Below are 19,572 nucleotides of genomic sequence, written 5' to 3'. Positions count from 1 at the left end.
CTGCCTTGCAGCGAATGCATTTACTCCCGCTGCCCGCTTAGTTGCTCGTACGCTGCAAAAGCTCCCTTTCCAATCCGCCCGCAAAAGGATACTCTCTCCACCGGTTCCTTACCAGAGGACAGGCGTGTGTATGCCTCGCCCCAATCTTCCCGACCTTGCATTGTAGATGTGTGTGTGTGTGACTGTGTGTGAGTGATGTGCTTGGGGGTGTTGTTGGAAAAAAGGGACGCAACGGGACGGCCCATGCTTGCAACGCGGTAGTGACAGCTGGGGTTTTCCATCAGGCGCAACCAAACGAATGCTTTTCTGCTTTCATTTTTCACCACCTGCAACCTCCGTCCGGGTTCACCCATTTATAGATAGAGTGCCGGTACGCATCGCTCCCACACACACACACACACAGACAGCGACTGCGGACGAGAAAACGAAAACATGCTCTTGCAGTGTGTCGGAGTGTGCGGCCACCAGAAAGGACGACACCACCTTCTAACGGAGCGGGAAGGATTTTCCTATGTTTGCACTCGGCTGCCGCCGACACAGACACAGCGATAAGGTGAAAATAAAACACAGCAGTGGAGGGGGGGCATTTTCCAGCTAAAATATTCTACGCACGCTAGTGTGTTACACCACTACACAGTCACTCGCTCGTGGGGTGCTCAACTAACTCAACGACGAGTCGTTTCGTATGCGCGTGTGTGTATGAGTGTGGTCGTTAGCTTAGAGCAAATGTGGGAGGGGGGTGAGGTGGAAAAGTGGGCAAAAATAAGGCAGGAAAATCGACCCCATATTCACTCAAAACGAGTGAGCGAGAGAGAGCGAGAGAGCGAGCGAGCAAAGAGAGCGAAGGAAAACACGCAGTAAAAATCACCCAGCACCACCCAGCTCCCCCTAAGCACGGATGGGAAAGGCCGGGGCAGGGGGAGGGCCCTTTATGTATACGTATACGGCAGCCTCTCCCTTTTATATTGCCGGCCTTTACATAAGGACATGGCCTGTGGGTGGGGGTGTGGCAGGAGGTGTGCCACGCGGAGGAGTGGAAAGAAAAGCGTGTACACTTTTGCTCCGGCGAGTGAAGGAATGAAACGAACCATGGCTCGGTGTCTGTGTGGGTGTGTGTGTGTGCAAGAGCGACTCTGTACGTGTGATGGTGTGCAGGGAAACCCCTCCTCGCCAAAATGAATTTTCCTGTGCAAGAAAATAAACTCCCGCCTGCTCCTCGGTTTGTGGTGGTTTCAAGAAGCGAGTGAGACAAGGCCAGCGATACAGACAGAGTGAACGAAACGGCAGACGAGTGCTGTTAGAAAAGAGAAAACAAATCGCAAATGGATGCTTGTGTGCTGCGGAAGGAAACCTTTGCCTTTCCTCTCTCTCTCTCTCCCACTCTCTCTTTTTCTCGCTTATTCTCAGCAAAAGGACAGGACGGGCAGTACATGTTGGGGGGTAGGGCAATGGAAAATCGCTGCTCAATATCAGCTCCAGCAGGACTCCAGCAGGTGGTGGCCCGGGAGGGGTAGCGCAGGAAGGGGGGGGGGAACGGCAGACCGCGAAGAAGCGCGGGCGCGAAATACTATTGCGCACAGAAAATCGATACAAGAAAATTTATTTTAATTCCAACGAAAAGGCCAAGCAACCGACCAACCGGGCGGCGAGAGCGAGTTTTGGTTGCGATTTTAAGAAAAAAAAAAAGAATTGCCAAACAAACGAAAAAAAGACGAAGAATGAACGCTTTCTCAGGAAGCGTCCTTGTTGTTCCACCGTAGCAGGCGTTATCCTTTCGAGATAAAGTGCATTTCCTTCTCCAACTGCACGGTTCACGTCTCCTTGGTGTGATGCATTTTCCAAGTGGCCTTCAACCTCCACACTAAGCCTTTCGGTTTCAATTTTTCACCTCGAGGTGGAGATTTAAAAATTTTATCGCAAAAAATCGCTTTAAAAGTCGCTTTCGGGAGGATTTGCTCCTTGGAACAGCGCAAAAACGTACACATCCACGTGGCACTGGATAAGCGACACGGCAAGGAAAAGCACACCCATACATAGGAGAGCACGACGACGACCGTTGGGCCACACACTGTCAATCTCGACAGCAGCATCCTTCGCCCGCTGCCTTTGATCGTCTCTGCGTGGTCGCCGTCGCCGCCGTCTCCACGCCAAGGCGGAGGTCTTTCCCTCTGAAATAGTGTTTTTCACCCTCTTTCTCCTCCCCAGCACACTTCCTTCTCCTTGCTGCCTGCTAAAGGCAATCAATATTTTGCGCCACCAGCGACACCACCACCACCACCACAAAACGGTGGAAAGAAGAAAAATGCTGCCAGCTTCGCGTATTCGCGTTAGTGTTTTCCACACGTCCACACAGCTTCGCATGGTGTGTGATGGTGTCCCTGTCTCTCGCTCTCTCTCTCTCTTTCTCTTTCTTGGGCTATTAAGGAGGGCGAAATATGCAAGGTCCTTCGAGGCCCAGCCTCACCTGGGAGAGATTTAGCTTCGCCTTGGAGGTCATTTTCCTTTCCAGATTGGACGACTGTAATACATTTTCCCGCACGGTGTTGTTTTGCTGTAACGGAAGTCTGTAACAATATTTCCTTCGTACCGGGTTTTTCGCACCACCCTCCCTTATTTATTTGCCCTTCAAACTCATCCTTAATAGCCGAAGAAGCACGCCCGTCCAGCCCGGTAGCAGCCAGCTCAGCAGCAGCATGTGCCACTAATGTAAGTTATTTATATTGAATAATTTTCGCATTTTAGCAAACGATTTTTCCAACTCCCCCGCCCCGCAACGGTCGGTCGGTGAAACATTAACGAAGCACACGGCCACGTGTGTGTGTGTGTATCGCTTCCAGTGCGATGGTTTTGCATATTTTTCCACTAAACAAGACCCTGGACACGTTCCAGCGGTAGGGCTTTTCCGGGCAAAATGGAAGATAAAAAAAGTATTGCACGAAAAACCACCAGTATATGCGCACACGTTCGGGACAACATCACCAGGGGGGGGGGCAATTTTCCTCTTTTTCGCTCCTTCCATTTTCATCTCGCACGAACAAGAAACGGAGTGGTGGGGGAAAAACAAAACACATTTGCTTTCCCTTCGCACACCCGAACACCACACCGGTCGGTCGAACCGGGAAAATCTCATCAAATTCTGACGAAAATCGATTTTTTGCGGTGCCCACAATTTCTCACCGGTTCCATTCCACCCTCCCACCCACACCCGCCGTCCTTCTGCTTCTTCTTCTTCGTGGGGTGAATTTTCCGTCGGATTCCAGCCAGCTCGGGAGGAGGAGGAGGAAAATCGGACGCAGCTACGCGTTCGCTCGTTGTTTTGTGGTGGAGGAGAGCAATTCCGACCATGTGTGTGTGTGTGTGGGTACGTTACAATGTTAGACCACGAGTTTCCATGCGTGGAAACACACACACACACATACTAAGCTAGGGTGGAAGCGGTGGTAGTGGAAAGGACCAAAACAGCGCGCACTGGCAGGAATTAATTGGCTCTCTTCTTCTACCCGTTCCCGCTCGCCCTATCGTTTCGTTCCCACCGCACGACAGTGGGTGTGAGAGTGTGGGTGGGTTAAAAGCCGAAGCAAAATCCTGCCCAGAAAGAGGGAGCACTTACAACAACAACAACAACAACAAGAAAAAACAAACTGGCCTTCCTTCATACACCGAGATGAATAAGAGCGGGGGGTGTCGAGAGGGAAGGCCACATACACACACACACATACACTTTGGTACATGACTCGGGTTTTAGGGGTTATTTTTTTTCTGCGGAAGTTTTCCAGGACGCAGGACACAGCGACCGTTCCTGCTGGCTGCTTTTGAACGGGCCTGTGATTTAGTGATCCAACGATGGCAAGATGGCTGCCACGGCCCGGATCGCAAGGTAAGGGTATCATAAAGTCGCTTAAAATACTTACAAAACCGGAAGAACGCTCGTGATTGTGTACCAATAATCCATTTGATTGTTAGAAAAGTGATGAAACTTACCTATAAACAAGAAAAGAAGGAAAAAGTATTAAATTTAAGGCAATATTAAAGGTAACATAGGGAAAAATGGAGCTAAAATGAGGAGCAGCAGAGTGTAAAGCAACAAAACACGCGACTTTAATGTGACGTACGACCATCTATTTCAATTACCAATGCTATTGAAATCTCGCTTTCCTAGAACGAAGTACACGAAAACGTAATCTCAATACGCGTAATTAATTTCCCATGGAAAACCGACCTTAAAACGTTCCGAATTGCTTCCTTCTTTAAGAGATGCTTTTGCCGAAAAGACCGAAAAATAAAAACTTCCCACACAAAACACGCCGGAGGCCTCTTAAAACGAAGACTGCAGACGTCCTGGTTGTCTTCCTCCCCTTGAACCGCGGGAAATACCCCCCAAAACGACCAAAAGTTACTACCGCCTGTGTAAGTAAGTCAAAACTTTTTACGCTCACTCGGTCGCTTTTACGCATCGGAAGCCGCTCGGGGGAGAGCATTTTCATTCATTTTCCCACTTACCGATGCCCCGAAAAAAGCGCACCGGGAGTACCGGGCGGAGCGCCACGGGAGACAAACTTCTGCCCAACCAACGCCAACCTCTTCTGCTTTCCACGTAAGATTGATTGAAAGAGACAGAGAGAGAAAGCGAGAGGCTCGACGGCTCGATCCATCCAAGCCAGCTGATGACGACCATTAACAGGTTCACACAGTCACGCAGTGTGTTTTCCCTTCTTCCACCAGCACTCCCAGGGTCCTTAATTTTCGTTCCGAGTCAGGGGAGGGGGATGTACTTTTCTTTTCTTCTGCAACACCTACCGAAGAAGCAAACTCCCCGGAGAAAGCGGATCTCTTACAACCGAAATAACAGCAAGAGAGGAAAAAAAAGGAAAAACTTCTTCACTTCTCAAGGGTTTGTTGTTTTTCAATGTCATTGACATTCGACGAAGGAATCGGAACCGCCGGATGACGGATGAATGGCGAGAGAGAATGAGAGAGAGGGAGAGGAGAGTTCGAGAAACAAAAAAGGGCAACCAACAACCAGCAGCGCAGTTGCCCTAACCTTTGGCAACATTTCCATTCCGGAAGCCATACGGACTTGTTCCGGCAACACAATACCTCCTCCTCCTACTGCTGCTGCTGCTACTCTCCCGTTGGCCAAATCCTTACGCGTCAAAACATCAAACCCCCGGCCGAAGAGCGGCCGGAACCGCTCGCGTAAAGGGAAAGCCAGTCGAAAGAAAGAAAGCAAGGGCAAAAAAACGTACACACAGCTTGATCTCCAGCGGCAAATGGGAAGAGAGCAGAGCAGCGCGGGAGCGATTTTTCCCGGAAAAAAGGACCATTACGCTTCATTTGATGACCTTTTTTCTGCCCTTCCGATGGTCGGTAAAAGCCCGGTTTTACGTCGTCTGGGTGTGCGATTTTAATATCCTTGCGCTTTTCCGCCTTAGGCTCACCGTCGTCGTCGTCGTCCTCGTTGTAGTCGTCGTTCTCATCGTTTGGGTAGAGTCAAACTTTTTTCAAGGGCACCGCACACTTCACGGGGGCTGGCCGAAAACTAAGAACGATGAACTTTTCCTTCCCCGTTTTTTTTCCGGGCCGCTCTCACCCGACCAGACCGAAAAAGGGACGCGTTAAACGTACAATACGAGATGCCATTTGCCGATGGTCATCTTTGCGTTTGTTTCCACAGCGGCCACAGAGACACGGACACTTTTACTCACAGAATGCATCGCGCCCCGAGTGGCATAAAAATATATGTTTTCCCTCTGCTTGCTCCCACGGACACGGACGAAAGGGCATCGACCCTTTCTTGGACGAGGAGCAGGGCGTATATTTTTACAACCGTTTGTATATCGTTTCGGATGGGAAACACGGCTGCCCATAAAAGCTGCGCTGGTGCTGCTGCTTCTGCCCTTAAAGCCCTTCCACTCGATTTGGTACGACGCCGTATCCTTAATCGTTATTTTATGTGTAAGCGTGTGTGTGTGTTTGTATCGATCTTTTGCACGTGAATGTTTGCACACGCCAAACCGGATAAAGATAAGCAGCTCCACAGCGGTGATGTTATTGACCCAGAAGAACGTTTGTTTGCTATTTTTGAAGTGAGCGCAAGAAGGCCATTTCTCTTGGAGAAAGTCATGTTTAATCCTTGGTAAAATATTCTTATTTTAATTTTTTTTTTCACAGAAAAAAGTATCAAAAAGTCTATGCTAAATTAAAGTGTAACAACCAGCTCATCCATAGCTGAAGTCACCCAAGGAACAGCTGATCGAGTGTACCCACGTGGTAGAAAACAAAAATACGAATGAGAACTTCCCACACAAGCCCAGCCCAAAGGTGTGATTGAAACAGTATGCAAACCGTATTTTAATTCACAACTCGTACAACACAACAACTCTCAGTGTGTGTGTGTATGCAACTTCGTGTGTAAAGCACGTGTCAAACTTTCGCAGTTCCATACATCCCCCGAACAAGGATGGAACACTACACGGGGACGACACAGGGAGAGAGATTAAAATATGTTACGGTGTTAAGCGACTGCATATAAAAACATTCAACCAGTTTTGGGGGAGGGGGGGAGATGGCGCCTGAATGGAGATCGGCATATATCGGCACACACAAAAACCCATTCGTTACCACGTGCGTGAACACACACACCTCTGCCCTTCGCTCTGTGTTTAACGCTGCTGGGAAGGGATAAAGTGAGAGTACAGTGAAAAAATAACATCCCTCTTTATCCCTCCCACCGTGTGCCGTGGGTAGCATTTATGCGAATTGCATCGCGCCGGAAAAACAGCACGCGAGCGCGCGCACCTCCGAAAATCCGCAGCATCCCCACACAGCGAGCAGCACAAGCGCATCCAGCGGGTGCACCCCGACAGCCCAACAGCCAACAGCAACAGGATTTTAGTTAGTTGTGAATGAAAATGAATTAAATGTGATGGGTGGCCGTGCCGAGCCGAGGTTTGGCGCTCTCGCAATCAGCGGGCGGTGGATTTCATCCACACCCACTCACCCCACTTGCAAGCGCACACACACACGGGCTGGATCCACACGCTGCTGGACCTAGGCCCCTCCTGGCGTGCACCTAGGCGTGGGGAGGTGAAAGTTGCGACTACAACACCTCTTCACCAGGAGGGGTTGTTGGGCGAGACAAACAACGATGCCTGGGGAGGGTGAAAGGTAAATACCGGACGGACACATGGGGAACACAAAAATATATCCCTTTGCACACTTTCTATTGCCTTCCCTTCCACCGACACCGTCCACCAACACCGTAGAATCGTTGCAAGGGAAGCTAAAAATGTGAATGAACGTAAACCATGTGTGTGTGTTTTTGCTACTACCGAGTACCGATTTCCGGCAGGAAACACATGACAGACCGAAAAAAAGACCTCCCCCTCGTGTTTTGTGGGGGGGGGGCGCACGCAAATCTACACCGAACCCCGCTTGGCTATCAATGCAGCGCCGGGAAAGCGACCCAGCAAACGGTTCAGCAGGTTGCACCGTGAGTGTGTTAAACATTTACTATATGTTTAAATTAGAGCACACACACACACACCCAGGTGCAGTTTTAACCTTGACCAAAGCGGGGGGGTTTTGGGCAGACAGCCTTTTTTTGGGAGGGACGATAAAACAGCGGACACCAGCTCTTGTTTGGTTCGCAATTCGCAGATGCTTTTCAGCTGTTCAGTTTTGTGCCATCGATATAGCTGCTGCCCTTTCGCGAGGTTTTGTTTATTCATGAAAGGACATTGAAAAATCATTCGACCGCTGCGCGCTTCGTACGCAGTCTGTGTGTGTGTGTGTGTTGGAAATCGAAAGTGTTTCATTATTGATTGGTTGAGCCCCGAGTGACCGGCACACGCGGGGAGGGCTTCGCTTCGGACTGGAAATAGATTGGCAATCGTTCAATCGATACGAATTTTTCATGTAATTTGCGTGTGCGTTCCACACGTTCTTTTGCTTTAAAGGGCAATCATTTTCTCTCTGCCAGGATAAATGGACAGCTCTATCGTTTCATTCGCTATTGCTCACATAGCTAGCAGTTTCTCAACAAATTGCTCCTACGCTAACCTCGCCAGACGCTCATCCTCAAAAGCTCATAAAGCGAGACAAGAGGCTCATAAAAAGAATGAACTTAGCGCGCTCGCACACACAAACACACACACACACACGACACGTAATTTAATTAAACTAACTTCACCTAACCTCCGTAATCCCCCGAGAAAGGCGGCGAGGCCAATCTACATTCGTCATGTTTGGCGTGAGCATTAAAGAGCGTCCTCCTCCACCACAGCCGCCTGCCAGACGGCAGAGCAGAGAAGCATTGCCGCGCGCGTGCCTTTCGGCTGCCAGTTTTACGTCAGCCGCCCGAAAGACACAAAACTTTGCGAGATCTCGAACAAAAGCAAAAACATAAAAAAAAAAAAAATCACACATCAGAGGGAACAAGGCGAAAACTAACCCCTGGTTTTGGTGAAGAAAATGGCAACCAGCATCGTCGTTCTTGCGCGCGGCGATCCCAGACAGAACCCGACGAGAGGCACTGCACGATTAAGTGTCTGGGGCTGGAGCTGGCGCTTTAGCATGTCTGTCTGTGTGTGTGTCTGTATGTGTGTTTGTACCTTGAACTGCACCTCCCGACCTCGTCAGGAGACTGCAACCCAAAGGAACTGGATGGGGAGCTGAGCAAAGGGGAACACGCTTTTACGACTGCCAAACACGTAAAGCCATCAGTTCAGAGTCGGTGTGTGTCTATGTGTGTTTGTCTGGAAATGAAAAGGGACCTCCTTATTCTTCTTTCGAATGAGAGAAAAATAACAAACGGCACAGAAGAAACGGACCCAGACTTGAGAAATATCCCTCCCTGGGCCGAACTCTACCGACGGCGAAAATCCGTAATAAACCATTATTACAGTCGGAGCGAATCGTTTAGCATATTTAGCATATACGCCGAACACTCCGGTCCCCAGCGGTACCCTAAACACGTGGAATGCATTTGTAACGAAGCGTGAACAGAATTGCCACCATTTCCCCCAAAGGGCTGCCCATTCGTTCGTTGCCTGCGACATACACAGGTTCTATATGAAAGTGAAATCTTGCATTGATTAGTGTGCATTTCGTTCGCTGTTTTTTTCATTAAATGCACGTAATTGTATGCATATAACACCATGCTTGTTCTTTGATGGAAAGAATGGACGATTTTTTGTCGATTTGAACTTCAATGTTAGCAGTCGTGGAGCATTGTGAACTCCAATGTTCCTAGTGGAACGTCAGTCACTGCTCCCTTTGTGTCTCTTTCTCTATCTCACACTCTCTCACACTCTCTGGTTAGCCTTGAGAGGACCCGGTTGTCCTTCGGACAGTTTATCCAACGCTTTCTGTTCAAAGCAAATCTCAGTGGAATTGCTGTGGAACACAAGAAGAATTATTCATCGAAAGAACAAGCCACCGGTCGGGTAAGGTCGATTGGGGTTTTCCAGGCTACACAGTTCAGCTTTTGACTTCAGTTGCCTGCTGTATTTAATGTACGGCATGTCTTTGCGTACTTTCCTAAGAGTAAAGTATTGAAAGAAGTCTTGTAGAGCGCAATTTAGATTGAATGTTGAAGGATTTTGTAGGAGAGTTTGGGCATTTTTAAATTAATTTAAAAGGAATTTAACTCATTTGACATTCTGTTGGCATTCAGTAGCCTGCAAAAGAGTTCCTATTTATTGCCACCTCAAATCCTACTTTGGCGCGTAACACACAAGACACTCCACCGTCCCTGACTGCAGCTACCAAAGTTCACTTTTTTGCGAGGAGAAAGTTTGCTTGCCCATCGACCCGCCGTTCCGGAAAGTCGCGAACTCCGCAATCCACCCACCCACGCACGCACACACACACACATGCGGGCACGAAAAGGCGATAAAACACAGCACAAAACCGGATTGTAGAAGTGGTTGAGTAGAAGGTAAAAAAACGGCTATTTATTCACCCCCACCGCACGCTTTTGGTTCGCGAGGGATGCAACTGCAACACTGCACTTTTGCACACAGATACACTTTGTGCGTTGCATTGCACCGCAGTACAATGGCGATGCATTCAACGAAATAAGGAAGCTGCTAAACGAAACCGCGCATTTGACACACACACACAAAACACAAATAGTTTTGTGTCGAAGGAGCGCCTTGTTTGCAAAACTTGTTGCTACTAATCGGACAAAGCGACGAGACAAACCGACGAAAAAAAATCACTTTCACCTTCTGCACAAAATTGCAACCCCCGAGACGCGTCATTCGGGTTTAAATGTGTGTTATATTTTTGCTGATTTCAGCGGAAACAAACCAAAAAAAACAGATCAGACGAGGAACCCCACTAGAACCTGCACACAGAGCATTCATTCTTTCGCTTCTCACGCGATGTGCATCAACGGGCGGCTGTGTGTGTGTGTGTGCTCAATGTCTGCCGACACGACAGAGCCGGTTTTGCTTTCCCTGTTCTCTCCTGTCCTGTCCTGTCCACTGCCGGACACGGTACCTCTTCCTCTTCTTCGACTGAGCGTCCTTTTTAGCTTCATACGCGCGCCCTTTTTATCCTGCGACTCGTATCGCTGCAACCCCCGGGGCCCGTGGTCGGGGTTTGCACTTTTATTTTAATATGCATAACACATAAATACACGGCAAGCGACGAGATGTCGAGCAGGAGGGCGGGTACCGCTTGCGCTTTGCAGTGCGAAATGAAGAGCAACAAAAAAAGAAGTGCAACAACTGGCAAAACACACAGAACCCACCGATTGCGACCGGTTTGTCCCCCGCCGCAGTAGCAGCATCCAGATATGACCAAAAGTCTCGTTTTGCTCGGTGGCTTGCCCCTTTCGGTTGAATGTAGGTCATTGCGATAATGAGAAAATTTCCCTTTCATTGCAAAAAGAACCGGGGGAAGGCGAAGGGAACGGCATCAATTCGTCTGCGTCTGGGAGAGCTTTTGGGCGATTGTGGGTGTACGCAAAGAAAAGGGAACTTTCCGCTGGAGCTTTTTTTTTCAATTTCGATTCCATTTTTCGTTCCATTCCCAACCATTCCTTCGGGTTCTGTCGTCTTTTTTGACCTTTTAAGAAATATGCAGCACATTCATGCTGTAAACTACTTTAACCCGTTTACATGTTAAAATGACGCAACCGACCACTTGCCCCGAGCGAATGATGTTACAGGATGTATTGGGGGAGGGTGTGCCTCACCCTACCAAAGGGCTACAGCTCTCTCTCTCTTTCTCTCTCTCTTTCTCTCTCTCTCTCTGTCTTTCTTCCCATCGATCTTCAACGCCCCGAGGTCAAACAACACACGTTCGTGCTCCTCTCCTCTCGTGCCCGGTAACCGTAGCAACCGTGTTGCCAGCGGGCACCATGTTCCCATAAATATTCAATGAGTTAATGCCCGCAAGACCGCAAGAGATCAGCGCGGTCAGTGAAAATATTGAAAAAAAAACAGTGCACACTGCCGTAGAAAAGCATCGACACATGAAGGACATGACCCGAAGAAAAGCGGACACCACCACCCCTTTCCCGGCAAAACCAAACCAAACGCTGCGCTTATGCTGCGATAATAAGCTGCATTGTACAACATTGACACATACACGCACGCACGAGGGCGCCCGCGCAAAACTGGGAAGCAAAGAAAGAGAATCAACAAAACCCCTTTCTCCCTCTATCTCTCTCTCTAGTAGAGTACATACAGTAAAAATAGGTCTTTGTAATGAAATGAAATAACATCACAAGATGTACAACGAAAAGGAAAACATCCTCCATAAAACAGAATAGGGGACATCCACACACACACAACGTGTGCAAAGTAAAGTAAAAAGAACAACACAGCGCACAGTTCGAATATTTATGAGCGATTGTTTGCTGTTTTCGTGTAGCGGAACTTTATGCTTCCCTGCTTTGATGGTAATGTTGGCTGGTTGGCTCTGTTGGGTCGGTACCGCTTTGTGGCAAGTTTTCTCAGAAGATTGTCTACTTTTCGCAAAACTCTTTTGAATGCATAGAAAACACACGGTGTTTTTTTGGTGAACAAAGGAGTAATCTTTTTTAAAGTGATTTGTGAAACAAACCCCACTTCACATGCGTTAAAATATTCAAGACTTTAGCAGCAGCAGAAGATTGAAGCCTCTCCGTTTATCATTATGAAAAAGCTATGAAAAACACAGCAACAAAATACATATTTCTTGTTGATTTATATGATCCAAAATTATGATTAACTGCCCCACAAACACACACACACACACTAGTAAAGAAACGAAAGAAGATACCAACGACTGGTGTCGCCACTTTCAAAGCGCAAAAATAATCGCACTTCCTCGCCAAACTGCATTCTCTTTTGGGAAACGCTAAAACGCACGTGTTCGCAGACTCACGTTTATCCCAAACCCTTGAGAAGGAGTGACAAGAGAGAGATAAAGAGAGAGAGAGAGAGAGAGAGAGAGAGAGAGAGTGTGCATCCATAGCAAGCGGGTGGAAACCAACACCGATGGCACGATGCATATTCAAATCGGGGTGGAAAAATTTACAATTTAAATGCTTGCCTCTCTCTCTCTCTCACTCTGTGGATACTCCACAATCATCCTTCCTCAACATGCAGCTGCAGCTCAAAATTCCAAATCAAGCGCGGCCCATCTTTACCCCGATTGTGGCCCGAAGATGCGCCAGATTTCGCTGTTCGCAACAAAAAAAACCCGTCGGCATTTGGAGGAAGGTGTTGTTAGCGTGTGGAAAGATAAATTATTAAAGAGAGAGAGAGAGAGAGAGAGAGAGAGCGAGAGGGGCGACGCAGGGGAAAAATGCAACGATGCACACCAAGATGCACACAAGAAGTAGGTTACCCGGCCGGCAAGCATAGTTAATTTCAAGATTTAATTGAAGATTTACTTTTACAGCAGCTACGCTGGGTACAAAAAACAAAACAGGAAAATGGAAAATATTTTAATCCAAAACCGAATGGATCGAAAGAATCAATTAATTTAATTTTAAATTCCTAAGCCCCTAAGCCCTGCACTGGGCAACAGGGTACAGCAAACAGGTTTTCTACCCTCCCCATCCTCTCTAAGCACACACGACACGACACAGCGCGCAAGTTATTTAGAACACGAACGGTACTTTTGTCCTCGTCCCCGTCTCCGTCTCGCGTCTTGGTAAAAGATGCAACCGGGAAGCGAGTGGGCCGCAGCGAAGCAAGATGCAGCTTACATTCTGCCCGCTTCGCTATGTAGGATGGGAAAAAGCGTTTTCCAACCTCCGTGCACTCTAGCCATTCCTTTTTTTCCCTCCTCTAGCCACTGTCCCGCGGGGAAGTTTGCCTCCAGGCGTTTACAGATAAAACGTAACCCGACGGCTACAAAATTGGCAAAAAGGTAAAAGCTTTCCTTTAGCGGCCTTCTGCCAACCGCACGGGTCAGTGTGTCACCAATGGGCATTGGGGTAAAGAGTTTTATCCCTCCCCTTTTCTACTGACTCTGAGCTCTTCTGTACAATGCTTCCGTGGGCAGTGACATCACATTCTAAACTTTACTTTTAAAGCTTCATTCCGATGCGTTATAATCGCACATAGAGGAGGTTTAAATACTAAAATAAAACAGATATTACTGAAGCGCAAAAAAAGAACAAGAAACACGGCTATTAATCAACGCCAAACATAAATCCCTCCCCTGAGGGAAGCACGCACATAAACATCTCCGACTCCGATTGGAAAGATAAACGGTCGTTTGAAGATTGCCGCCGTGGTGGAAAAATGGAAAACGCGAAACAAAACAAACAGACAGCACACAACGCTGGCCGGTTCAACAGGTAGCAGCAACACAGAGGGAACACCTTCTCGTTTGAGGTTCCTCCGTCTGATGGTCTGCCCTCAAGTGTCTTGTGGTTGAAGTAGCACCTCAACACACATACACACACACGCGCAAACTAACCACTCTTTAACGTCAACAAACGATCAAAACCCCCTGACGGTTTGCTTTCGAGAGATTCAGCCAGAAACTTGAAAAGTGAACGGAAAGTACAGGCGCGAACCTATCCCAATAAATCGACGATCCGCAGCAAGAGGGAAAGACACTCTCCAGCAGACAAAACGGCTCATAATCATCATCCCAAAAAGACATAAAAAGCTACCGATTCGTGGCGGAACCACCACCACCAGAGGCAACAACAAAAACTGGAGCTGTGTCTGTTGGTACATCTGTCTAATGGTGTGGGCTACCTGTCGAGCCGTGGAAAGGCCGTCTTTCAATTTCCCAGGCTCCCGACACATATATCTGCTCCCCCTCTGTATGGCTCGTGCCGTCAAAAGACGAGGCGAAGCAAGGTGTTGATGATGGCGCTAAGCCGTTCAACCACGCAGCCGTATGAGTGCGAGGGAGCGGATCTTTAAAGAAAGATACATGAGAAGTGCCGGAGCACTCTGTGTGAGCCTCTGTGTGTCCCAGCATGGAGCCGAGCCCGCCAAGACCCGAGGAGAGCATTTGGGGGATGGGCGAGATTATTCCGAAACTTCCGAAATCTGTCTGCTGTGTGTCTGTCTGTGCGCGCCGTCAGCACCGCCAACAACGACCGAACCCGATACTTGATATCTCTTTTATTATGCGCCGGGGCTTTTGCGTGCCGCGCGTTACTTCTTTTCTTTCTTCCAGAAGAGCAACAAGCCTTCCTGCCTTTGGGGAGCGATTCTTCAGAAGGTTCTGCGTTTTGTGTTTTTTTCTATCTCTCTCTTCATCCGTCCCATACCATCGACGATGATCAGCGCGGGAATTGTGGAATAACGATATCGCTTCATATATGCCCCAAGACAGCGAACAGTGGGTGCGATGTGTTGGGCTGTGGTGTCTGAAAGAGAGACCTAATAACCTTACATTCAAAGGCAATTCTTTCCACACCTTTTTCAGAAACAAAACAACCAATCAGACCTTGACACTGAACAAGATGTTTGTGTGTCACTAATGGTCGATTTTACCAATGCCCAACACAGGCCTGTTCCATTTTGACCAAACCTACCACCGACACGATCCCTGCGTACGACGCCAAGCCAAGAAGTCATCGCAGCCAGAGGTGCGAACGCACGAACGAACTGACTGGCACACTTTCTCACTTCGGGCGAGTAATCTTTTCCGTTCTATCTGCGGTTCTGCTTTCTGTACCATACCATCGTCACCATCGTCAGTCATCGCGTGCGCGAGTCATCATCGTCTGCTCGATGTAGATCTGTTTCACCGTTTGACGTACCATCGTCGTCGTCGTCTATCTCGCAATCGAATCAAAGCGATCCTAACCCCATTCCGGTCGTCGTTCGAGACGATGTGGCACGTGCCGCGCGGTCTCGGCCCCGTCTGCGACGACGACAGCGATGAGGAGCAACCCGGTCTCGAAACACTTCTGGGGGAATTCCCAAACATCAAACCAGACCGGGCGACGGCATATCCCCGGGAACACAGCACCAACCACATGGGATGCAAAGAAAGAAATGTACGTATGTACGTACGGCACATACGGTCTCGTGTTTGCCACCGTTCTCCGAGACAGCCACATAAGGGGATGAACTTGAAAACGATTAAGCTTCCCCGTGCCGCTCGCTGGCTGCACGACTGCTGATGGAAGAATTCGTTACAATAGAAGCCGCACCGCGAGCAGTGCGAAAAAAGACCCCGAACGACCTAGCTCAAATCTCTCTCTCTATGTCGTCGGCCACATAGTACTGGTGCTGGGTGGTGTGTGTGTGCTATACGCGGTAGTGCTCGACTTCTGCTGCCACGTGACGACCACGGGGGAATCCTTTTGCCGTTGCTGCTGCTGCTGCTCGGCAAACGTGTCGACGGAAAAGGGCGAAAAACACCAACCGTACACCGGCTAGCCGCACAGCCAAACCGTGCCAAACCATGCCAAATGGCTTTTACTTTTCCTTTCGACGGTTTGGATAAGTAGAAGGCACTGCTCCGTGTGCCACGGCAAAACACATTCTATAGCCACGGCCACACTCCGGTTGCTTCTTGCAGGAGGCACGCGGGGATTGGGATGAGCTGATGGAGGCTCCGGAAAAAGAAGCAAACATACACACACACACATAACCGCTTGACATAAAAATTCGCAGTCAATGGAGTAGTAAAAGTCCACGTTAACTCTTCGTCATCAACACTTCCCACTCGACTCGATCTAACAAGAGAGAGTCCCCGTACCTCGTAGTAGTAGTAAAATCAAGAGGACCAGGCGGGCGTGTTCTTGCCACAGCACGGTTAGACATGGGATGCGCACAGGACACTTTTTTGCCCCCCCTCTCCCGGTAGCCGGCACACGGAGCAAGGAAGCAGTGTCTAGCTCGTTGGAATCTCGCCACCGAGCAGCAGCAGCAGGTCTTTCAGCTGATCTTTGGATCCGCAGTCCAAGCTTGGTAGCGTGGCGAAAAAATAACCCACCATTTGGCTGCAAACCAAAGCGGCAAGTCGTCATCGTGCTCGTGTTTCCGTTCACGTTTCGCTGTATGTGTTTTTGCTCCGCCTCATACCGGCAGGAAAGGAAGGAAGAGAGCTTTTTAACTTTAGCTTGTGCTGCAACCCGAACCTCAACATGGCAACTTGCTGAGCAATAGAAAGCATTGGAAGGATCCATTCCATCTGTTCGCAAGCCGGCCGGCCGGCCGGCTTTTTGGGTTCCGTTGTTGTTGTTGGGGGAAGCAGCAACAAGTAAAAGTTTCACACCCGGCAATCCTTTCTTCCCTTTTCGCAAGGGGCAGTAGGAGTAGGAGAAGCGGATCGTTTTGAAGAAAAACTTCTACACCGAGATGAGCGCCGGGGTTTGAAAGAAACAGAGTATCAACTCTGTTAAATACCCGGACCGGTCTTTCTCGGTGTTATATGCCCGGGAGTTATGGGCTCCAAAGCAAACCGTTTGAAATGGGGAAGCAGGAGAAAACCGTCTCGTTCCTTGAACCGGCTCCATTTTTTGTTTGCCTTTCTTCTAGGAAGATACGACTCAAAACAGAAGCATCGTCCAATCGTCCGGTCACGGCTACATTGGGGAAGATCCGATAAACCAACACTACTACCTCGTCTTTTGGGGCCTGTTGCCTCGGGAATACATACAAGAATGCTTGTGGACGACTGTGGGACTCGTATTTACCAATTCTGCAACTTTTCCGTACCTCTGACACGGTCATATCTGCGCCATCCACAGCAAACCACTTGGGCTGGGCCGGCAATCATAAACGGTCCCAACATAAATGGCCCTGACCCGATGATGATAGACCCTTCATAACCGCACGCCAACCCCAGTACCGGCACCGGAGCTGATGGCAGCAAATGAAATGAAAGTAATGAAAAAGGCGGCACGAGCACGGCACGTCTTCCGTAAACCCATTCAAGCAGATCAGCTGATGCCCGTGTGCCCCTTAGGGATAGGAACGGAGAGCAACGTCCTATTGATGCGAGAACCAAGTCGCAAAAAAGCCGGATCCCTTTTTGCGCTCTTAGGACGACCTTCGGTTGCTATAAATATATTTATTGGAGTATGAAGAACTTTGCTACTGCGAAGGGGATGAGACTCTTGCAGTTGAAAAGATAGACGCCGTCTTTCATCTGATGTGTTGCCGTTTTTTTTTTTGCGACCTTGAACCCTTTCCAAAGGGTTGTTGGGAGTTAGCGAGGCTTTAGTGTACCTTAAGATCAAAAGAATGTTTCAATTCTTCCTTTGGTTTGGGGCTTTTTCTTCATAGAATCTTACCCACCGAAACTCAAATTTCAATCAAACCCTTATTCCTTATTTCATTCTCTCTCGATCTCTTTACTTCCAGAGAAAGTCATCGAACCACAACAAACTAAATACGACTAAAACCATTATATCCCTGTATACCTTGCCCCTGTCTTCTGTCTCCTCCCAACATCACTCCCCATTCATTAAAACCGTTTTATGTGTTTTAAGTAGCAACCGTACCCATACCCCACGGGACTGACTTCTTGCCATCTCCAGGCTATACAGCCACCGGCAGCGCAAGATGAAACGCTGACCCCCCGGCGGGAGGGTCCTCCGAGTTTGGCAGCACGAAGCCGCACAGCGGCAAGAGCGAATGCCTTTCTCCACCAAACAAAAGGGACCAGGCGAAAAAGGGATACGGGATCCCTTCACGTAGCAGTGTACTACCGGAGCAATGTGCGGGGAATTGTTGTGTCTGGCAAAAACAGCGTAGCAAAAGTATTCCACAATCCGGAATCGTTCGCAAAGAATGCCATAAAAGTAAGCGCTCTAAGGACGACGAGGACGACGACGACGACGACAGCGATGATGATGATGCCGTCTACCATTTCCCGGTGCGCCGCCGGATACTCTGTCTGTGTGTGTGTGTACGAAAGTTAGAAATCCGACAAACGGCGGTACGATATTGGAAGCTGATGCTTTAGGGACAGCGCCGTGAAAGGCTACGACGATTACGTTTACGACTTCTGCCGCTGTTACTACTACTACTACTACTGCTGCTGCTATGCCGTTGGCAAGGCCGCTGCTACTTGAGGTTGACGGTTGCCGTACCGTCGTCAACGGGATCTCGCCGGTCGGTTGGTATGCTCTTGAGGTTTTTTGGCAAACGACATCGTCGCCGTACACCGCGTCGTTTTGACTTTGATTTTGCCGGATGGGTATGGGTGAGGTGAGGGAAAACTGATTGTCTCGTCTGGTTGCCGCGTGCTTTCGCTTTCGTGCTCGCACAACTAGGCAGAGCGAGGGGGGGGGTACAAAACATCGTTCGCCGGATGTCCCAATGGCAATCATATGATCCTGGGCGTAGAGTAAGCTCGTTGATTTCCGGCGCCATTCATGGTCGCTCTTCAAAACGAGACCCCGAACATGATTACCAAAATCGTTGTTGAGGCAGATCGGGCGCGCTCATTCAAGGCCAAGGAGATATCCCTTTTCAGCCGAGTTTGCGGACTCGAATCGAAGGACGCACCAACAGCTATGGGTTGACATTATCCTTTTTTTTGCTTTAATTTAACTCCTCTTTTACTACCATCACTGCTGCTCCTGCTACTACTACTGGGGAAGTTTCTACTTTGGGTGAAAGTAATTGTAAGTAAGATTTCGTGTATTCTTACCCCGCCACCACGTCCTCGTCCGCGACCACGCTTTCCATCAGCACGGACGGCCTGTCCGTTAGCGTCGTACGACACGATCTAAAGCGGGTGATGATGGTGATGATGGTTAACCGGAAAGAAGGCCGCAATTCGCGAATGTGCAATGGAAAAGGGTTTGCAGGGGACGCAATGTATTTGAATGTTTTCAGTAGTGTGAAGTTGGGATTGGAAAAGTGTGAAAAAGGGGAAGAGAAAAAAGAGAAGAGAGAACAAGTGAAGGGAAAAATGATGTTAATGAGTATGATATCGAAGTTGCGACGGCAACACAGAAGACGGTGCTAGCTAACACAAATACTCATTTCGCTCTAAGGAAACTTTCAAATACGGTAGGTGGAAACATTCTACAAAAATCAACAGAAAAGTACTCAGAAAAGCTTACAAAAACAATACAATATACTTTAAATCTAGCGCGTAAACTACACACTGCATACAGTCTCTAACATACAC

At 48.7% G+C, this 19,572-nt stretch overlaps 1 protein-coding gene across 3 annotated transcripts in view; it reads right to left on the bottom strand.

The window, feature by feature from the left end:
• LOC120908832 (DNA N6-methyl adenine demethylase) overlaps nucleotides 1-19,572 on the bottom strand; it is a 160,181-nt gene that overhangs the window by 100,204 nt on the left and 40,405 nt on the right. For 2 of the 3 annotated variants that reach the window (XM_040320274.1, XM_040320275.1), the window contains exon 5: nucleotides 19,087-19,164. The exons of the other annotated variant lie outside the window; for it this stretch is intronic. In XM_040320274.1, coding sequence (XP_040176208.1) covers nucleotides 19,087-19,164 — 78 coding nt within the window. The remainder of the gene's footprint in view (nucleotides 1-19,086; nucleotides 19,165-19,572) is intronic. 3 annotated transcript variants of the gene reach the window in all.

This window comes from Anopheles arabiensis, chromosome 2 (assembly GCF_016920715.1).
Source record: "Anopheles arabiensis isolate DONGOLA chromosome 2, AaraD3, whole genome shotgun sequence".
In the NCBI taxonomy this organism is placed as follows: domain Eukaryota; kingdom Metazoa; phylum Arthropoda; class Insecta; order Diptera; family Culicidae; genus Anopheles; species Anopheles arabiensis.
Note: the sequence above shows the minus strand (reverse complement) of the source record. Positions and strands in the feature narration are given on the sequence as shown.